This window comes from Lepidochelys kempii, chromosome 1 (assembly GCF_965140265.1).
Source record: "Lepidochelys kempii isolate rLepKem1 chromosome 1, rLepKem1.hap2, whole genome shotgun sequence".
Classification (NCBI taxonomy): domain Eukaryota; kingdom Metazoa; phylum Chordata; order Testudines; family Cheloniidae; genus Lepidochelys; species Lepidochelys kempii.
In genome coordinates, this window is record NC_133256.1 from 101,511,359 (window position 1) to 101,532,552 (window position 21,194).

General features: G+C 41.2%; 2 protein-coding genes across 3 annotated transcripts in view; one reads left to right on the forward strand and one right to left on the reverse strand.

Annotated features, from left to right (window-relative positions):
- Positions 1-6,631, forward strand: part of TPP2 (tripeptidyl peptidase 2) — a 75,684-nt gene extending 69,053 nt beyond the window's left edge. For both annotated transcript variants that reach the window (XM_073348954.1, XM_073348965.1), the window contains 2 exons: positions 4,211-4,330; positions 5,714-6,631. In XM_073348954.1, coding sequence (XP_073205055.1) covers positions 4,211-4,330; positions 5,714-5,803 — 210 coding nt within the window. In that variant the 3' untranslated portion in view covers positions 5,804-6,631. The remainder of the gene's footprint in view (positions 1-4,210; positions 4,331-5,713) is intronic.
- Positions 6,632-7,030: 399 nt separating this feature from the next.
- On the reverse strand, positions 7,031-11,759 carry METTL21C (methyltransferase 21C, AARS1 lysine). The gene is made up of 3 exons (XM_073348979.1): positions 11,408-11,759; positions 7,966-8,083; positions 7,031-7,425 (listed from the first exon to the last, which is right to left on the reverse strand). Exons 1-3 carry the CDS (start codon positions 11,600-11,602, stop codon positions 7,031-7,033), a joined length of 708 nt encoding a protein of 235 aa, XP_073205080.1. The 5' UTR covers positions 11,603-11,759.
- Positions 11,760-21,194: the final 9,435 nt, after the last annotated feature.

Genomic DNA, 21,194 nt, shown 5'->3' on the forward strand with positions numbered 1-21,194 from the left:
TTCAAAGCGCTGAAAGTTTCTGCAAAACAGAATTGTTCTCCTGTCAGCTCTCCACTGTTCCATATACCTCATATTTTCCTCCTTTACAAACTGAATAGTAGTCCTACCCTTTAATACTTCCTCTTATGGAAAAACCTTCCCCCATCTATAGATATCCTACCTCTTACCAAGTTTTTGCATTTCCTTGGCCCTTTCCTAGTACTTTCTAGTGACCAGAACGGACATACTATTAAAGAGGCACCACCAAATTAAATTGTAAGCTAAATCAAGAGTAGCCTTAACTCTACGCTTTAGAAAAAGTTGTTTGGAAGAAATTTTATGTGAACCACATAGGTGGCATTTATCCACTTAATATTTAGGGATCTGAAGTTATCTGTTTTTAATTTTGTTTCAGGGTCTCCATATTCTCAATTTTAATTATTACTATTTTATGACATGGAATTTTTATCTCCATTCTACCCGATGATCTACTCTCTAGGCAGACATTTTTATAATAGTTTAATCTTTAAGTACTACTGTTCCATACATACGACGTAAACTGTCTTTTTCTATATAGTTTGTGGGAAGGAAAATAATTTCTTACTGATTTTTCTTATCCGACCATATTTCAGAAATCCAAGTTACATTTGGGACTTTTAGTGACAGGCATGCTAGCTTATTTGTTGTCATGCATTCCTCTTCTCCTATCTAGCTAATAAGGATGGTCAAGGGCATAGTGTTTACTGCTCCACCTACTGGGAAGCAAAGGGGTGGGTGGGAGGATGAGTGGGGGTAGATGATGTAAGTATTTTAAAAAATTGCCTTCCTATCAGTGTTCCCTCTAATTCTCTCCTACCCCCCCCCCCCCCGTGCAGAATTAATTTGGTGGTGTGTGACACATCAACTCCATATTGGTGCACATAACAAAATTCATGTGGTGGGGGTGGGGCTGAGGGGTTCGCAGTGTGGGAGGGGACTTGGGGCTGGGGCAGAAGGTTTTGGGTGGGGGTGGGCACTCTGGGGTGGGCTGGAGATGAGGGGTTTAGGTGCAGGCTGTCCTGGGGCTGTGACGGGGAGAGAGGACTCCCTGCAGCAGCACCTGGGCTAGGCAGGAAGAGACACCTCTCCCATGGCCCCACTCTGGCCTGGACCTGCCGCGGCTGTGTGAGAGGTGCTCGTCCCTGAACCCCAACACGCTGCGGCCCAGCGCGTTAGGTGACTCCCTGGCTATTGCCTGGGTGAGCCGGGGAGCATGCTGAGGGATCCCAGGAGATGCAGACCACAATATAGGACCTGCCATTGGAGGGTTCGGGGCTCTTTTCAGAGCTAACTGAGTCTAGGCTCCATGGACTCATGGAGCCATCCTCTGCTGAGCCAGCCTCTGCTCCTGGTAATTTCATTGTGGGCACGATTTGGTTGGCAAGTTGTGCCCTCATTGGGAAGGATGTGCTTTTGAATATCTGGCCCAGTGTGTGTACAGTTTCTGTTACCCTGAACAAAGGTAACCAAAGCCACAGCCAAACTTTGAAGTGGCAATCCACTGCCAGCTAGATATAGTTTGCAGCCACTTCAAATAAGCAGAGGGACTACCCCTCAGTAGTCCAGGAAGCCGTTCTGCACTCCTCCTCCTCTGGTGCAGTCTAGGTCCTGGGGGGCTCCCAAGTCTGGCTCCTACAGGAGGAAGGACAAAGATAAAGGGCCTGAGAGATGCTACCTGTCCTCTTCCCGCCCGGCTACCCAACCTGACCCTCCCAGAAGTCAGTCATTTTGAGGGTGCGCTCGAGGACAGCGCCCCAGCCAATGTACTGGATCTAACCCTCCTTTTCTTCAACCGCTCTGCCCTTTTTCAGTCGGCTTGGTCCTGCGTCACCTTAGGCCACAGGGTGCTAGATACTGTTTCTTCGGATTACACACTGCAGTTTGCAGCCGAACATCCCTCCCACTCCCCTTCCCCGTCCCTCTTCAGGGATCCTTCTCATGAGCAATTCCTCATTCAGGAGGTCGAAAACCTCCTTCGCCTGGGGGCAGTGGAAAAGATTCCTCAGATCATGGAAGGCAGAGGATTCTACTCCTGCTGTTTCCTAATTCCAAAGGCAAAAGGGGGCCCCAGACCCATCCTAGACCTACTTCACCTCAACAAGTCCCTCCAGAAATTGAAGTTTTGCAGGGTTCTTTCTTTCTTTCTTCACTCAGCACACAGTCAACCTGTGGAACTTCTTGCCTGAGGAGGTTGTGAAGGCTAGGACTATAATAGGGTTTAAAAGAGAACCTCCATGAATTTATCCAGTTAAGTCCATTAATGGCTATTAGCCAGGATGGGTAAGGAATGGTGTTCCTAGCCTCTGTCAGAGGGTGGAGATGGATGGCAGGAAAGAGATCACTAGATCATTATCTGTTAGGTTCACTTCCTCTGGGGCACCTGGCATTGGCCACTGTCGGTAGACAGGATACTGGGCTGGATGGACCTTTGGTCTGACCCAGTATGGCCATTCTTATGGTTTTTGTTTCTTATGTCTTCCTGGTCTCCATCATCCCCTCCCTGGATCTAGGAGACTGGTATGCCGTTCTCGATTTAGAGGATGCTTACTTCCATATTTCTATCTTCCTTGGGCACTGGCGCTTCCTCCGCTTCATGTTGAGCTGGCGCCATTTCCAGTTTACGGCAATACCCTTTGGTCTTTCATTGGCCTCAAGGGTATTCACAAAATGTATAGTGCCACTGGCTGCTTACCTGAAACGTTGGAGAGTCCAAATATACCCGTACCTAGATGACTGGTTGATAAGGGGCCGGTCTCCAGGTGTGGTGCAGAGGTATCTGAACCTGGTTTGTTCCACCTGTTGCAACCTGGGATTGATAATAAACAAGACAAAGTCAACCTTAACCCCGGTGCAACACATAGAGTTTATCGGAGTGGTCCTTGACTCCACTCGGGCCAGGGCCCTCCTCCCCAAGACTCAGTTCCAGGCCATGGCGGACCTCATTGTGGGCCTGCGGGCCCACCCGCTCGCCACCACCCATATGTGCCTGAGGCTAGTAGGCCACATGGCAGCATGTACTTATGTGGTCTGACAAGCATGACTCCGTCGCAGACTTCTTCTGGCGTGGCTAGTGTCAGTCTGTGTCCCCAGCTGGCACAGCCTGGGCTGGGTGGTCAGAATTCTGGACAGCGTACTTGTGTCCCTCATCTAGTGGCAGGATCCTGCGTAGGTGTTGGAAGGGGTTACCTTCATGGCCCCGTCCTTGTCAGTGACTCTTATCTCCACCGTCTTGTACCTGGGCTGGGGAGCCCACCGTGGCGATCTCAACACTCAAGACTGTTGGTCCAGTCACAATCGTTCCCTTCATATCAGTGTCAGGGAACTCAGGGTGATTCGACTGGCCTGCCAGGCCTTTTTACCTCATATGCAAGATGCTGTGGTCCAGATCCTGACGACAACATGGCTACGGTTTTCTATATCAACAGGCAGGGCAGAGCCAGGTCGTTGGCACTTTGCCAGGAAGCCCTCTGGCTCTGGGATTTCTGCCTACAGTACAATATCCATCTTGTAGGCACTCCCCTTCTGGGGTCCAAGAACACATTGTCATATCGCCTCAGCAGGACATTTTCATCTCACCACGAGTGGTCCCTTCATCTGGAGGTGGTCTGCTCCATCTTCCACCGTGGTGAACTCCTCGGACTTCTTTGCGTCCAGGAAGAACAGGAAGTGCCGCATCTTCTGCTCGATTGGGGGGCATAGACAGAGGAGCCCTGTCCAACGCCTTTCTGCTCCCGTGGTCAGGGGCTCCGGTGTACGCCTTCCCTCTGGTACTGTTGCTGAGGGCCCTCATGAAGATCAAATGGGACGGCAAGAATCAGCCTCATAGCACCAGCGTGGCTGTGCCAACACAAGTTCAGCACCATGCTGGACCTCTTGGGAGCAGCCACATTCCGGCTACCGCTCAGGTTGGACCTGTTGCCCAGAACCACGCAGTCTTCTGCACCCCAGCCTGGTGACTACATCTGAAGGCTTGGCTGCTGCGTGGCTAAATGTGCAGGAGCAGCAGTGCTCTCATTTTACAATTAAAACACGAGGACAGTAACTGCTGTGATTTATCTGTGTTCATCAACATAAGAATAAATTTGAAACAGTCTGTTTGGTAAAATGTTTAAATTGTTTTTATCTGAACAATGCTAGTTTTAATATGGTGGTAGATTTCTAACTTTTCTTTTAATTTGTTTACATACTGTAGGTTTTAACATTTGCCTACAAGCATGCATTGGCAAATAAAATGTATGGAAGAGGTCTCAAATTTGCCACAAAACTTGCAGAAGAGAAGCCAACCAAGGAAAACTTGAAAAATTGTATACAGGTAAGGGGTAGTCAATAAATCCATTTAATTACAGAGGGGCATTGTTATGTATGCTGAAGAATCTCTTAATATTAGGAGATGTAAATGTATGTTCATTTTATATACTGCTTAAGAGATTGAGTTTCAGAAAACTTTCACTAAGGTTCTGGAACAGAACGAACTGGATAGGCTTTTGATCCAGGAATATTCAAATCTGAAACACTTTTACCTCCCCCCAAATTCACCAGGGGTTCTGATTGGACTTAATGAATGTATCTGGCACCAGTTAGTCAGGGGATTAAGCTCACTAGCTCAAAGGTATGCAAGAAAGATAGGGGGGAGGGGCACTTGTGAGGTCCAAAGGCAATATCCAGAATCTCAGAGGCTGGAGGACTGGGCAGCAGGAGGGTGCTGGGATTCCTATTTGGGCATGCTCCCTGGACGTCTCAAGGGATTTCCATCTTTTATATCTGCCTCTTAGCTTCCCCCCATCCAGGTGCTGAAAGGGAGAAAGGGCTTGTCTCTTCTTCTCTCATTCCAGAGCCCTCCCTTCAATAACCCCTTCCCAGGCCATTGCAAAATTTGGGGCGGGGGGGGCGAAGCGAGACCACTTTCTTTCCCCTGAGCTATTCTTACTTGGTGGATACTCAGTTAATAACTCCACCACTGCCTCTGCTCAAAGCTTTCCCAAGCGGCAGTATAAAATTAAGGGTCCTTAACAGTTTCAAGGAGCACTTTGAAAAGGTATTTATTAATTCCATCAGTCGCTTAGCAAAGCTCATAGCAATGGCAAGTTGTCTGAGCTGTGGGTCCTCCTCACCTTTGGAAATCAGGCCACTTTTATTTAAGATCCTAGATATAGATTTATGAGCCTAACTTTACTTTCTCAGGTTTTAAAGTTAAAGCCAGTTTTTAAATTAAAGCCAAAATGTTTTAAGCGGCTTGTTCATTCTACCACTGTATCTAGATTAAGAAATTGTTATTTAAAGACATACGAGTGTCATGACTACTCTCTAGACTTGCACATGAATTTCACGTGTTTTATTCTGAAGTACTTAAAGTTGAACAGCACAGAGAAAATGTGGGCATTTTGCTTACCTAAAGGTAAATTATCTATACAGTTATTCAAAACGGGTATAAGGGAAAAAAAATCCCCAAGTTTACTGGGATTCTTGTGCTGCTTAAGACAACATTTTGTTCACTGAAGCTAAAATACCAGTTTTCAAAAACTAAAGCCATTCTATATGAGAGTTTAGAGCTCCAAAAAGCAGTATATTGACATTATGCTTCTGACAATGAACCTCTTTAACATGGCACTTTTAGATTAAGAAAGAATGAGAGAAGATATCAGTGTCAAAAGTATCATCTAATTTTTCTGCTTATCAATTATTTTTTTTTTTTTAGTTAATGAAGTTACTTGGATGGACGCATTGTGCATCTTTCTCTGAAAACTGGCTTCCTGTCATGTATCCACCTGATTATTGCGTGTTTTGAAATACCAACAGTTGTAAACATACAGAGATGGTTTTATACTGACAGGATAGGAAAGATAAGTTTTACCTTTTAATTAGAACGCATGTCTTCATCAGATACTGAATGCTGATTATTAAATTGTGTATATTTATCAGAAAGGCACCCTGGTGTGGCTTAATACCTATTAACCTGACTCCTGACATCAGGGAGTTTGCATAGTGTGCATCTCATTGCTGGCAATGGATGTGCCAGAATTGCCAGCACCAAGGATTTGGAATTGGGTTGGAAAAGATTTCTTGCATGCATGTTAGGTTCTTAACTGTTAATTTTAACTGCAAACTTGTAAAAGCTCTGTATTTTTTACAATGAACAGGGTTTTAACATGTTTAATCTTAATTTCTTTTTCAATTGTATGAAGGCCTTAAAGCTACACCAAAGTAGCTAAAATTTTATTTATTAGACTATAAAGTAATGGAACTCCATTACCTGTACTGTTTGCAAGGGTTTACATTATGATTTTTTTTAAACAACAACAACCTTTCAAATGGTCTCTGTGTGTATCTCAGAACTGCTGATACATAGGTGCTCTTGTAAATCTTCGTCTTTGAGATATTTCAGGCAAAATTTCAAAAATCCATGTGAAGTTGAGTATCAGGTTGGACTGATACATGTATAAAAGTGCCAGACAGTTAATCAGGTATTGTAAAGCTATACATACACATGTTTAATAATGTTTAAAAAATGTAAAACACAGAGTAAATGTGCAAAATTGAAGATAAAAAACCACCCTGTGCACTCTGATACTTTAAAGGATTTTTTAATTAATAAAACAAATAATGAAGCTGAAAACTGTCATTTTTTTTTAAGAGTACATAAACATAACGTGTTAAAGCAAACAGCTTTAGGAATAATATAGATATGCAATGTAAACAGGATATAAAGGTATAGCTAGATCTAATAGTTTATTTGAAATTTTGAAACTTTACCTTCTGGTTGTGTTTTGTTACTGCTGACCCTCTGGCAGCAGTGAATTGGTTTCTTTGAGTAAATCATGTGTATATAAGCTTGAAACAAATCAGACAGTAAAGTAGTGTCCTGATATTATTATTATCCATGTATTGAAGTGCAAAATTCAAAGACTCAGGGACAGGTTTATGGACATTATTGCACTCCGTGTGCATTATGTACTAAAAACTAGAAGCTCATAAACTTTGAGGGGCATCAAAACTGTGACTGTATTGTTTTCGCTTAATTCTCTTTTACTATGGCTTTAAACAGCTTGATATTTGATTCTGGAAATTCTGCTAGAAGTGTAACGATTAATATATTGCCAAGTTTCTCTAAAAATTCAAAATCTGTGCTGAATCTGAATTTATTTGCCCATAATAATACTGTCCCTGGCTGACATAAATATGCCATTGTTGTTAGCAATGGATCCAGAGATGTATGGTGGTAGACAACATCACTTGCCAAAATAAAATCATAATGGTGAGTTGATTTAGGGAAGTCTTCATTGAGGTCTTCTCCCCACACCAGCTTCCTCACTTCAGGTCGGTGTATATTCATGTTTTGTGTATTTCTTGAAATATTCCATTTGAGATTTTCAAGTACTTCAGGCAGATCAGTAGCTGTAACAGAAGCTCCTAAAGAGAATGTGCAAATGATTAGTGTATATATTTTTTTCTATAAATCTTCCTGTTTTCCCCCCCAATTATCAATTTTGAATATGTTGTTGGCTCTCTGATCATCATTCAGTCAATAAACAGACCACCGCCCACCCATTTCCTGGATTGGGGTAACTCTTAAAAGTCTGTTATTTTGGGGCATGTCTCCACTGCCCCAAGTGTTCCGTGTGGATGCTACAGGTGCAAATTAAAAGGCTCCTAGGTCACTGTAATCCTGTTCAAACTGGGGACCTTTTAGTCTGTACCCACAGCATCCACTCGGGGGCACTAAGGTGCAGCACTTCGTTGCGCACTTCTGTTTGTGCTCCTGTAGTGCAAACTGCAGAGCAGTGTAGATAAGCCCTACAGAATTTTGAGAGCCAAAGTCATAACTGCTCGTTAAGTTTTAATTTTCGTTATAATTTCACTGACTACAGTGTCAAAGAATTTGTTTAGCTGACACCTCACAATTGATATATTTGAAGATGAGGAGGTGGAATTTAATCAGAATTTACCAACCTAGTATGCTAGCCACAATGGACACCAGTCCTGTTCCAGCACCAATTTCAAGTACCTTTTTGTCTTTTAGGTTGATCTCTTGTTGATTTGATTCCAGGTACTGAGATAAAGCCAATGCCTAAGAACAGTTAAAATATAGCCATAAAAAGCATTAATTTGCTAATGGCCATGCAGCAGTTCATTAAATCATTGAAAACATTTTTCTAATAAGTTTTTTACTTATAGACTGAACATATTCAAGTATGTAGCACAAAAGCAAATTAGGAAAAAGGAACAAGATTAGTCAACAAGATTATAAACAAATTATTAGGCAAGTAAAAACAACCAAACAGCTTCTTTTTATATGGGTTTCCCTAGAAATATAGAAATCTATACGCCACACGTTTTTGTTGACTTCTAAGTTACTGTAGGCACTGAGCATAGTCAGTCTGGAGAAGGAGAGATTTTACTGTACGAGTACAAAAGTGATATTATAAAGACCGCTAATTGTTCTCAGTTTGTGAAGATAAAGTAAGGGCTCAAGTTACAGCAGCGGGTTTCACAAAAAACTCAGAATAATTTGGCAATAGAACATGTTGCTAAGAAGTCTACGAAGTCACTGTCACTCTAGATATTCAGATCTAAACTTGACTCCCACCTAGTGATATTGCAGGCATCATGAAATAATTCCAACCACTTTATAGAGAGGGAAAAGACAAATGGTACCTTTCAGTTCAAGTGACAGAGTTCTGTCCTGGAACCGTATCAGTAAAACAGTCAACAGTTGGCTGCTTTCTTAGCAATCACAGCTAAGGTCAAAGAGCAGATAGGGTTGGTGACTGAACTACCTCTTTGTTTCCTCCATCACAACCCCGGATTACATCTCATCTAATCACAGAGTTTTGTAACATGATGCTGAGGCATTGGTTACCAGCTCATCATGGGTGAGTGCCGCTAATGAATCACCAGCACTGTTTGTGCAGTATCTACGTTTTCTTTGGAGTTCTCCCATCCATGTACTGACACCTGACTAATTTGAGATCTGATGAAATTGCAGTTCATAATAAGACTTAAGACAGACATTTTCCCCCTTTCTCCCTTGTGCTATCTTGAGATGGAATCTCTCATTTTCTGTGAGGTTTTATATGATAGCTAGACTGACAAGCTTTTTAGAGTTGAAATCCAATCCTTGTCCGTCTTCATAATAAATAGTGTAAATAAGTTTGAAATATTTTCCTCATGTCTCTGTCACTGTAATACTTTTTATCTTGAGAAGGCCCCTTTACACATAAGACAAAATTATCCAAATCTCATTACACATGGAGTACAGTTTGTTTTTTAATTCAATAATGGGATAAGCAGGGACCAGTAGAATGTTTCCTCATCAGTAAAAATATTTATTTAATCTACATGTCTGTGAACTATGGAAATGTCTTCAGTCCTGAAATCTAAATCTAAAGCTGACTTTTTGAGAGTATCAATTTAAATCTTGCAGAGATCAATATCTTGCTTAGAAAAACAACAAGGAGGCTGGTGGCACCTTAAAGACTAACAGATTTATTTGGGCATAAGCTTTTTGATGCATCTGAAGAAGTGGTGTTTTACCCACAAAAGCTTATGCCCAAATAAATCTGTTAGTCTTTAAGGTGCCACCAGCCTCCTTGTTGTTTTTGTGGATACAGACTAACACAGCTACCCCCTGATATCTTGCTTGGAGTTCCTTTGGTCTTCTGAGGAATTACTTTCCTTCTTTCTAATTAAAGTATCCATCTCTGCAGGACTTAGTTTCCCAAAACCAGATGATCAGCAAGATCAAGTCACTACAAAATTGACAAATATAATCTGTATTCATCAACTGGAAGCAAGGAGCACCACCCTTCATATAGACACAATGCAAATAAAGGCCTAAAAAAGAATCTCACCATAGCCTTCAACATTTGATGTATATTTAAGGTGTACACAACCAAATGGGCTTAGCGGACAATCCTTTCAACTAAGCAGAGTGGCCTTTCAGCAGCAAACTTTACTACAATCAGATGTGTGGTCCCAGTGCGCAATCTCCTAATTATTCACTAGTGCACTCTCTCTCCCAAACTCTCTCTGCATCTCTGCCATCATCTCTGAAGTAAAAAAAAAAAATCCTAAAAATAAACTGAGAAGAAGGTAAGTGTCATTCTCACAATACCAAAGAGAACTTTATTTTCAAACTTGAGAGATTACTCTTACATGCAGATCGTCAACAGATTGAATCCCCTTGCCTGTGAGTCTCTACCCCCAAAACCCAAACTCTCTAAACCTGACAGACTGTGTGGTGAAAGGTATATTCTCATCAAAACAGGTCCTGGGGAGTCAAGATGCTCTTATCCCTCCAGACTGTTTCTGAAAGTATAGTCTTATGATCTGGGGAAAGAATTCTATAGTGTATTAGGAGCATTGAGCCTATCGTGCTAGAATCCCATCCGTATTGCTGTTTCATCAAGATGCCTTCTGAAGAATCTTGACATCTCAGTCCTGGAAAGTGTACTAATAAGTCCTTCCTAGCATTTTGCTTTTATGTTGCCAGATTCTTAAAGGCACTCTAGATAGCTAGACCACTTATGACACAATATTCCCACTGGTCTTCAGACTCATCTTAAGTTCATCAAGTTCCTGCTTTGTCTCCACTGAAACTTGCTTTTCCAGAAGCTAGCTGTGAAAGAAATTAAATGAGTTGCCAAAATAGCTATTTTTTTCCCTGCAAGAATTTTTCTGCCTTTCCTATGATAAAGTATAAACACCACCTTTCTCTGTATTTTAAAACGCTTTCACAAGTTCTAAGAGAGTCTTACACTCTTTTCCCAAACCACAAAAGAAAGGAAAAAATCCTGTGGCATAAAATAAATCTTGACTTCCCTGTAGTCCTCTATCTCAAACGAACTGAGCAAGTTAGAAAGTTCTCAGCAGCTGATTGCCTTCCAATAAAATTGTGAAGGAGCCAAATTTTCTAAATCTTCCATAGCATGGTGGATCAAATGCTGCATGAGGGGAACACAGGTGGTGCTGATAGGACAGTACCTGTGAGCAATGAGGCACACTTCCTGGTTCCCAGGTAATATCCTGGGTAGAAAGGGCTTAGTCTACATACAGTCAATTAAATAGACCTTCAAGCCTCTGCACTGACTCATTTTGGGATGAGATTGCTCTACTCTGCTCTAAATAAATTTCCATTCTCTGTAAAATGCTGCATGCTGGATCTTTTCAATGTTGTTTTCTTCTCTGTTCTCCCCTGATCGTCTTGCTAGATGCTTACTTCCCCACAGTGATTGACTGTCTGGAGACATTGAGAGAACACAACGCTTTTTCCCAATTTTCCTTTCTTTGACTTAATGTCTTCACCCGTGCTCATTTATATGCTCATTTGTTCACATTTACTTTATAATGAGTTTAACTTGCTACTTGATTACAATACATAGGTAAAACTTACACCGGGCCATACTATAGCTCCGAAGTGGTCTAATGATTCTTGAATAGTGATCTGGTGGTCTGCATAACAATAATGCTCCTTGTCAAAATAGGGAGAAACTGTAGGAATCCACTTCTGCAATATTTTAAGAATTCTTGGTGATTCTGTGGGAGAAAAAATCAGTATTATTTGGTCAATATGAATATATACGTGCATTTTGTTGCATAGCTGGGAAAAGAAAATTTACAGGACTTAATTTGTGGTCAAGACAATGAGTTTGCAGCCTTTTCTGAAAAAGTTGCTTTTGTTCTTGGTCTCTAGTGAGCTGATCATGCGCACCATGGTTCACTGGGTTGCCAGACCTGGATCCCAAATATGGGTGGGCCTGCTGTCAATCAAAGTGAAGGAGAAAAACCTTCCTTTCCCATAAGTCATGAAGCAACATAGGTTGATTGGTGAGGAATTTTAGAACTCTATTTTGGCATACATTTTTCTGTCATCATGTTGAGACTTAGGTATCTCAGGTCAGAGGTTGCAAGTCATGCTAAATACCATATCTAAATGAAGCTATTCGGAGATTGTTAGGTTGCAGGTGTAACTGTACAATTGTGGACAGGATAGCAGACTAACATTGATTCTGGCAGAAATACTCTGGGTTCTTTAACCACAGATAGTTGGGACCTCTATTTTTGTATCTTCCAAAAGTCAGCATCGCCAGTAGTACAGCGTTCCCTGTTACCAGGTGTTTCATTGTTTCAAGTAGGGTACAGAGGACAGTGTCATCTTCTGAAACTGAAACTCTGCATTTTCCTATCTTAACCCAGCGGTTCCATCATGTCTCATTCGATCGGTCAAGCGCACAGCCCAGCATAGAGTAGCTGCAGATTATTGCCCTGTTAAAGTGCCTTTCCTCCTAATTTCATCCTTAATGACACTGAAAAATGAACTCTACTCTACCAGATCACCTCTGATGATACTGGAATATGACAAGAACAAACCTCTTGTAGTCGTAAGACAAAAACCAGAAAACTATAGTACAGGATTCCAAGGCCAAAAGGGACTGTTGCGATCATCTAGTCTAACTTCCTGTATCACACAGGCCATAGAACTTCCCCAAAATAGTTCCTAGAGCATATCTTTGGGAAAACATCCATCTTATAAATTGCCAGTGATGGAGACTCCACCACAACTGTTGGTAAATTGTTCCAGTGATTAATTACTCTCACTGTTAAAAATTTATGCCTCATTTCCAGTCTGAATTTGTCTAGCTTCAGCTTTCAGCCATTGGGTCATGTTACACCGGGGTGGGCAAACTATGGCCTGCGGGCCAGATCCAGCCTGCCAGCTGTTTTAATCCCGCCCTTGAGCTCCTGCTGGGGAGTGGGGTCTGGGTCTGGTCCTGCTCCCACACGCCAGCCGGGGAGCAGGGTCGGGGGACTCTCCACATGGCTCCTACATGTAGGGGCGGACAGAGGGCTGGGCTATGCACACCGCACCCACCCCAAGCGCTGCCCCTGCAGCTCCCATTGGAGATAAGCGCCACCCGGAACCTGCACCCCAGAGCCTCTCTCTGCATCCCAACCCCCTGCTGCATCCCTGATCCCCCTCCCGATCTCCAAACCCCTCGGTCCCAGCCCAGAGCGCCCTGCTGCACCCCAAACTCCTCATCGCCAGACCCAGAGCCTGCACCTCTAGCTGGAGCCCTCACCCCCGTCCCAGCGTGGAGCCCCCTCCTGCACTCTGAACTCATTTCTAGCCCCACCCTGGAGCCCGTACCCCCAACCAGACCCCACACTCCAACCCCAATTTTGTGAGCATTCATGGCTGCCATACAATTTCTATTCCCAGATGTGGCCTTCGAGCCAAAAAGTTTGCTCACCCCTGTGTTATACCTGTCTCTGCTAGATGGAAGAGTCCATTATTAAATATTTGTTCCCCGTGTAAGTACTTAGTGACTAATCAAGTCAGCCCTTAACCTTCTCTTCATCAAGCTAAATAGATGGAACTCTTTGAGCTTCTTACTAGATGTCATGTTTTCTAATCCTTTTAATCATTCCCATGGCTATTCTCTGAACTGCGTCCAATTTGTCCATATCCTCTTGGATTGTGGGCACCAGAAACTGGACATACTATTCCAGCAACAGTCGCACCAGTGCCAAATAAAGGGATCAAATAACCTCTCTCTCCTCATGATTCCCATGTTTATGCATCCAAGAATCACACTAGGAGCTCATGTTCAGCTGATTATCCACCACTCCTCCCAAATCTTTTTTGGAATCCCAGCTTCCCAGGATGAAGCCCCCCCATCCTGTTTGTATGGCTGATATTCTTTGTTCCTAGACGCATGCATTTAGTCGTACTAAAATCCATATGGTTTTAATACGGCTTGTTCCCAGCTTACCAAGCAACCCAGATGGCTCTGTATCAGGGACCTGACCTCTTCATTATTTACCATGCCCCCTACTTTTGTGTCGCATGCAAACTTAGAGTGATGATTTTTCATTTTCTTCCAGGTCATTGATGATGATAGTAAATAGTGTAACGCCAAGAACTGTCTGGAACAGAAGTAGAGTGTCGTGGTTTCTTCCGCAAAACAGAGCAAAATATTCCTATTTTCCAGTGGTCAGTTTTAAATGTTGCTTTGTGTTTTAGCTAGTCTCAGTTTTGGGAGTGATTAAAAAAAGGTTTGAGGGCAATCTGCTAATAGGCTGTGGGCCAGGTTTTTAAAAGAGCTCAGCCTGCAACAACTCCCATTGTTCTCAATGATAATCCAGCCATTTCAATTAGATGCCTAAATAAGAGCAGAGCTCTTTTCAAAATCTGCCTCTGTGGTGGGTGTTGAGCGCTTCTGTAAATCTGGCCCTGTAAGAAAAAAAATTACATTTAAGAAACAAACAAAAAACTGAAGTGAGAGTAGTCCTATCAAGAATGAAAATAGGATATTTGGGTGACCTTTTGGATTTGGATACCTAGGAAAATCCCGTATTCTACAACTTGCTGGCATGCCATAGCTTTTATTAAGTAGCAACCTGAACTGGATTCTGCTGTTGCTGTAGAATAGTCAGGGCAATTAGACCCATCCTGACATTCAGACTGTTGTTCATTGAGGTCCTTCTCTTCGCTTGGGCAGTCCATTGCTCTTTGAATTTCGTTAGGGAGTGGCAAGTGCTGGGTGGAGATCATAGCAGGAATGCTGAAGAGGGAGGAAACACAAAAAATTGTAAAGGAATGAGGTACTCTGTTTACTATATAACAACTTAGTTATGCAGCTCCTTTCAATTGATGGATCCCAAAGTGCTTTACCAATCCTATATCTAGCATACACACACACACTGAAGAATCTTCGATAACTGATAGTACAGTGGGAATTTAAGCAGGTAGAGTGCAATAACCAGAGGTCAGATCTGGCCAGATACAAGGGCTAACATTCCTATTCCTGTGAAAAATGCCATGAGAACTCTCACTGACCACACAGACGGGGCTTCTATTTTAACCCCTCTGTGGTAGCACTTTGTGTCTTGTAGCATAGAGGGGAAGTGGTTTTGTACTGATTCGGAAGAAGGAGTGCTATCAAGTGAATCACTTCCTGAAGAACCTCAGTTTTTCTTTGAGGTCTCCCATCCATCCAGCTACCAATTAGGTCTGAGCCTGCACCACTTACAAGTTCTTCTGTAATATGATCACAATCCGAGGTGGTATGGTGCAAACTTTGCCATGATTACATTGCTGCAGGTTAGAAGCTTTCCTTTCCTGATGCATGCGTGTGTGTGTGTGTATAGCCACATTCTTAGCATCCTCAGTCCACTCTGAAAGTATCCTGATCTCTCCACTACAATGAGTCCACTGTAATCTCTCTCGCTTCGGAAAACTATCCTTTCATTGAACAGAAGCTACAATTTCAAAAATGTTCTTGTTGCACGTCCATAGCCAGAATAAGACCAATATTTTCTATAGTTACATTTGGTGAAATAGAAATAATCGCATCTCAGCTGATTGCTACAGAGGCCATGAAAGAGTATTAGCCTTCATGTTGCACAATTGACTAGGTGTGTAATTGGGAGGGAGGAGGGATAGAACTTGCCTTCCCCCGGAAGCATAAGTTAAGTGGCCCCTACTGCTGGAAGCAACAAATTTGCTGGCTGAGTGTTCTGATTAGTATGGCAAATCCAGTGTTCCTACCAATTGCATGTTGAATTCGACAAGCAACTACATTTGGATATACTTTATTATTTGGTGGTGCTTTGGAACATAAAATCTCCTGCACCTAAATGAAAGCCTGATGTTATTGAAGCCAATGGAAATTTTACCAGTGACTTCAGCGGGAGAAGGTGCGAGCTATGAGAGCACAAAACCCAAGTGGGCCTGGTGGAATAGTGATCTAAACATAGGTAAGTGTATAGTTAATTATGTGCTTAAATTCCATCAGTGTACCTAAAACTTGGCAACATTGCTACACATATATCTTTTCTGTATTCATTCATTGCCTAAATGTTACTGCAACAGGCAAAAATTCCAGTTTAACCATGTATCACCAGTGAAAAATCATACAATAACCAACAAATACAGTCCTACTAAACATCTGTCTGATCAAATCTTTAGATACGGTAGCTAGTAACTCATTGTAAGATAGACTTAAACTGCAATTCTCAGTCTGTGTAACAAGCTTTTATATCCTTTTGTCTGCAAAGTTTAAAAAGAAAAAAGCAGCCAAATGTACTTCCATAAATTATGGTGATGATGTTTTATGTACTGAAAAGAGTGTTTAATTATTTTTACCTTGGTACAGACTACACAAAGGATTCGGTTTTATAATTTTCAGAGATGCAAGTATTTTAGTAGCATAGGCTTAATAATGCCACAATAACTATATTTAAAAAACTACACTATTCCAAAATTGTGTCTGAGCCTTTAAACACAAGGCAGACAGACTGCACATCCTAGTTGTAGAAAGCGTAAGTCTCAGTTCATTTACAAATACATAGTATTGTGTTCTTGTTAAATACCTTGTGTGCCATGTGGCTGCATTGGGAGATTTTCAGAATTTTTTGAATGTTAAATCCCAACCTTAGTGTTGCATTAATGTAGACTGTGCATTTATGTTCCTTGCCTTGTATGTGCTGCCTTTTTTTATTATTCTTTTTAGCACAAAAGGAAAAAGTCAAGAATAGAAGAGGCACCAGTGTTTTTTCCTAATTTGGAAATCATTAGCATATCTATTTGACACTGTGTATTTGAACTGAAAGACTGAAAAGATTACTTGCATTAGTGACATGCATAATACATATATTTGAATGTGCAGTTTAATGTTCACATTTAAATACATGCATCTTCTTGGTGCAAATTCCCCAACACCCAGTAGTAGAGCTGGTCAAAAAAAGTTCAATGGGAAATTCTGAAAGTTTGAAATTTTGTTTTTTCCTGAAACAAAATGAAAAGTTGAAACCTGAGAATTTTTCACTAAATAAAATATCCTGAAATACTTCATTTCAGCTGTGTGCTTTTGATTTTCATCATGCTATAAACTGTAATGTAACATGTAAATAAAGTTGAAATGAAACAGGTGGATAATTTCATGTCAAAAATGTTGATGAAATGGAGATGTTCCTGTAAAATGTTCTGATTTCATTGAATCAGCACTTCCAAGTGGAAAACAGGTGCATCCACAAATTTTTGACCAGCCCTACACATTGCTATCTGTATCTGGATTTCTTTGCAAAGTGATAAGATAGGCAAATGCTAAATTCAAGTCTTGTAGATCTGAAGTGTTTAAAAGTCTTTTAAATGATCATTGAATCAATTTACAGCAATGACAGTTGGAATTGTGAGATTTCAGGCTAGAGTATAATTATTCTGGTGGGAAGAAGTCTTCTATGAAGTTGTAATGGAAGTCCATGTCTAGCATCACTACCATGACACTAAAATATTGAAGAAGCTACCGGGGGATATTTGTGAGGTGGATACATCTTAAGGTAACAGTTTGACTGGCAAAAGCTTATTTCTACTGGGAACAATCTTTCATTTAAAAGTCCTGTTGTTAACTCTTTCCCCCTTCATTTGAGTAGTTCAAATCTAGTTATGCAACAAAATGAAAATACAAATAAGATGATTATGTAGATGAATGAGCAAAATGGCGTTGACCAGCGTTCAACTGTGAACACAACCCTTCCCAGATTCTTTTCTTTTTTTAATCTGAAACTTTTGTGCATGAATCTGTACGCTAGTGTGTCTTAGGACTGCATTTGATCAGTCAAAAGCCACTTCTGCAAGTTGCACTTGCAGAAATGCAGTTGGATTATTATATATTATTCCTTGAAAATGTAGCTCTTTCTGTTAGGATTTCACATACCAAACACAGGTAAGATCATTTGTTGTTAAATGCCCATGCAATTAAATCAAGCTTTCTTGCATTAAATAATAAATAATGTTCTTAGAGAGAGAAATCTAGTCCTAAATAAATCCTGGGAGACTTTACTTTTAAGATAGACCTTCTGGTTGATATGTGAGTATACTGGGGGGAAAAACATAGCTGGAAAATAACTTGCCATCATTACTGATGCAATGATCTCATTGAAACAATGCTACATTTGTCAGTAATTCAGTAAACTTAATTCCTCTGACCAATGATATCGTCAGACGATTCCAAGTTTAAAAGGGCATTAGATAAATAAATGTAACACATTCCTTGTTAGTTGCTATCATAGGAGTATTTAGGTACATTCCAAACAATGTTAGTTGAAGAATAGTTGTATTGTTACCTTCTTTAGCAGAGTGAGTTTGAAGTTTCCTGTGCATCTTCCCAGACCACCCTAAAGGTTTTTATACAGACATGCACCTGGGAGGATTCATTCTCTGTTCACAAAGTCCAGCCAGTAAGAGTGCAGTCTATTTAGGGTAGCATTACCAAACAGCACTCAAAGAACTTACTGTGTTACACTAAATTTTTTCACATACGCAGAACAAAATAAAAACCACTATCAACTTTGGGAGTTCCTCAAATGTACACAAGTCAAAAACTGAATCAGTCTCATCAAATTCTGCTGATACCTTTCTTGTGGTTTTTAATTTTTAGAAGTTTGAAACTATTCCAAGTCTTAACAACATTGTCTACGGCCATCCTGACCCAAACAGCCTATCCAATACACAAATAACATGTGCAGCCATTTGGCAGCAGACCAAACAGAGAGAGAGAGAGAGAGAGAGAGAGAAGGTCACATGGCACAGAAGATCCTGCTTCCAGGAAAAGGTTAAGTCTTAGGGCCCCTCTGAGAAGATATTACAGCTGGGGGAGTTGTAGGGCTTACCCCCACTGTTTCTGGGAGCCAAGAGGTGAAGGGTTGAGGGAATCTGGCCGCCCTATAGATAGAATGATAGCCTTCTGGCAGATTCCTTTAACTAGTCTATAGATGCTGTAGGAGTGTAGGATGTGTATAATTCTCTATTAAAGGGACAGTGCCAACTTGAAAACCACATTAATCTGATCTAGCACCTACTCTAGTTACAAGCTACCCTTAAGATGACTATACGTGAAGAAAATTAGCAAAAATAGATACTGCCTTTGTTTACTTTGAGAATGTGAGTACTCCACATATATGGTCAGTTTCACTGTTGAAAAGACCTTTTTAAAAATTGAACAGGGACCAGACAACACTTTATAAAAGGAACTTTAGAGGATTTTTTGTTTTTTAAATTCCGGACCGTATTAAAAGGTGCATAACTGGATGCTTTTGAAATTAGAGGGATAACAAAGATAGGAAACGTAGACTTAAAAACTTAAACTCCAATGTATAAACATTCACATCTCTGAATTTGTAGCAATATTTTGACTGTATTAGGTACTGCTCCTTTAAAGAATTTGGAAAGAAAAGAGTATATCCCTCTTTTTCCTTTATCTCCATCCCTTTTTTACTTTTAACTTATATCATGGATTTCACACATTAACCAGTAGGTGTCCTCAGTATTCACCCCAAATATTAAGTAGATGAATGGAGAGACAAGGTGGTGAGATAATACCTTTTATTGGACCAACTTCTGTTGATGAGAGAGACGCCTTCGAGCTGCACAGAGCTCCTATTCAGGCCCAGGAAAGGTGCTCCGAGTGTTATAGCAAAATGCAAGCTGGAACAGACTGTTTAGCACAAGTAATTAGCACATATTGTAAGGGACCATTCAAGGTAGAGTGGCCAGATCAGAAGAACAGCTCTGTGTGGCTCAAAAGCTTGTCTCTCACCCACAAAAGTTGGCCTAATAAAAGAGATTACCTCCCCCATCTACACTGCATACAAGTATATCAGCTGTGACATTAAAAGATTTCTCTCCCTCAAAAAAGAGGCAGCAGTATCCATTTAAGAGGAGGATACATGGACTATTTCTAAGACACTTGGGAGCCGATACTAAAACATCCATATATTGATCGTGTTTCCACCGTCTGTCTTAAAAGCTGTTGCATTTTTTTCCAAACTATTTACAGACCACTTGACTTTAGATAAGTTTGGTCATGTCACAAATAAGCTGTTCCAGAGCCACTTCAGTAGTCATAACTAGAGAGCAGACACTGGCAAGCTCATTGCTGGACTAGTCATTCTCAGACTTAAATGCTGTTTCTTTTTTAAATGATTTTTAACATATGAAACGGAGAGATCTGTTTGACTGGAATTTTGTTCAGATTTGTAGGATCTGTCCATTGATGTGGTATCTGGAATTCTCTCCAAAGGGAAGGGGTGGAAGCTCATTAATTCAGGATTATATAAAAGTATGTGAAATCACAAGGTGACGTTTTTGGGAACATTCCTGCATTGGCAAAAGGACAGACCATCTATCGTAGGGGTTACTACTGTAACTTCCAAAGTGAAGGGGTTTTCTGTCACGAGCTCCCTATTATTTATAAAGGTGGCACTCCAGCCAATCTAAGCTGGGGCTGGGGTGGGGGGGTTGGGAGTTATGCATCAGGAAAGTAGACAGACTCGAGGCTGCTTAGGGCTTTGTAGCTTGAAAGAAAGGCATTAATTGGAGTTGAGGGAGGAGATTACTGTAACTCCTAGTACTGTTAATACTATTCACCATTTAAATTCCGACAATGTGCTTGGTGCTGTACGTGACTTACCTACCTATGATTAAGAAAATAAAATAAGCTGAGCTGAATCAATCTACGTGTGTGAGCGGCACAACCCATGTAAAGACTGAGTGAAAAATGAATTACAAGTTTACTCAAATTTGGCTTCTTTTTTGGTGAAGTGGTTGTGATCGTCCCATATTTAGTCATTGTTCAAATGCATTTGCCTCATACTTCCTGCAAGTCGTTCTTGTTCTGTAGCCCCTTCACAAGCACTTATCTGCAAATAGCTCAGTATCCGAGTTCTTCTGACTGGACATGATGTTCCCCTGGGATGAAATTCACCCTTAGGCAGAGGGCCAGCCCAAGTCCCACTTAAGCAGGGCTTAAATAATGCCATATCCCTTGTTCACACACCCTCTGGAGAGCTTTGGAGTTCACCCATTAACTGAATTTCAGTTCCCTGAGCGTAATTCTTAAAATCAGGTTGCCTGGGCAAGTATTTGCAATTACGATCTCAACATTCCATTCTGCAAATATTCAATCTTTTTTTTAAGAACTGCTATTTCTGTGGACATTCCTGTGCGTAAACTCATTTGCTAGACTGTGGAAAGCAAAACAACAGCTTGGAAACACGTTTGAGGCAAATTTGGATTCTAAATATTCCAACAAAATTCCCAGCCCTTGCTACATACAGACCCAAATAATGGTGGGTGCTCGAGAGCAGCGCGTCTCAAGCTATCTGATGTGGGGGACTGG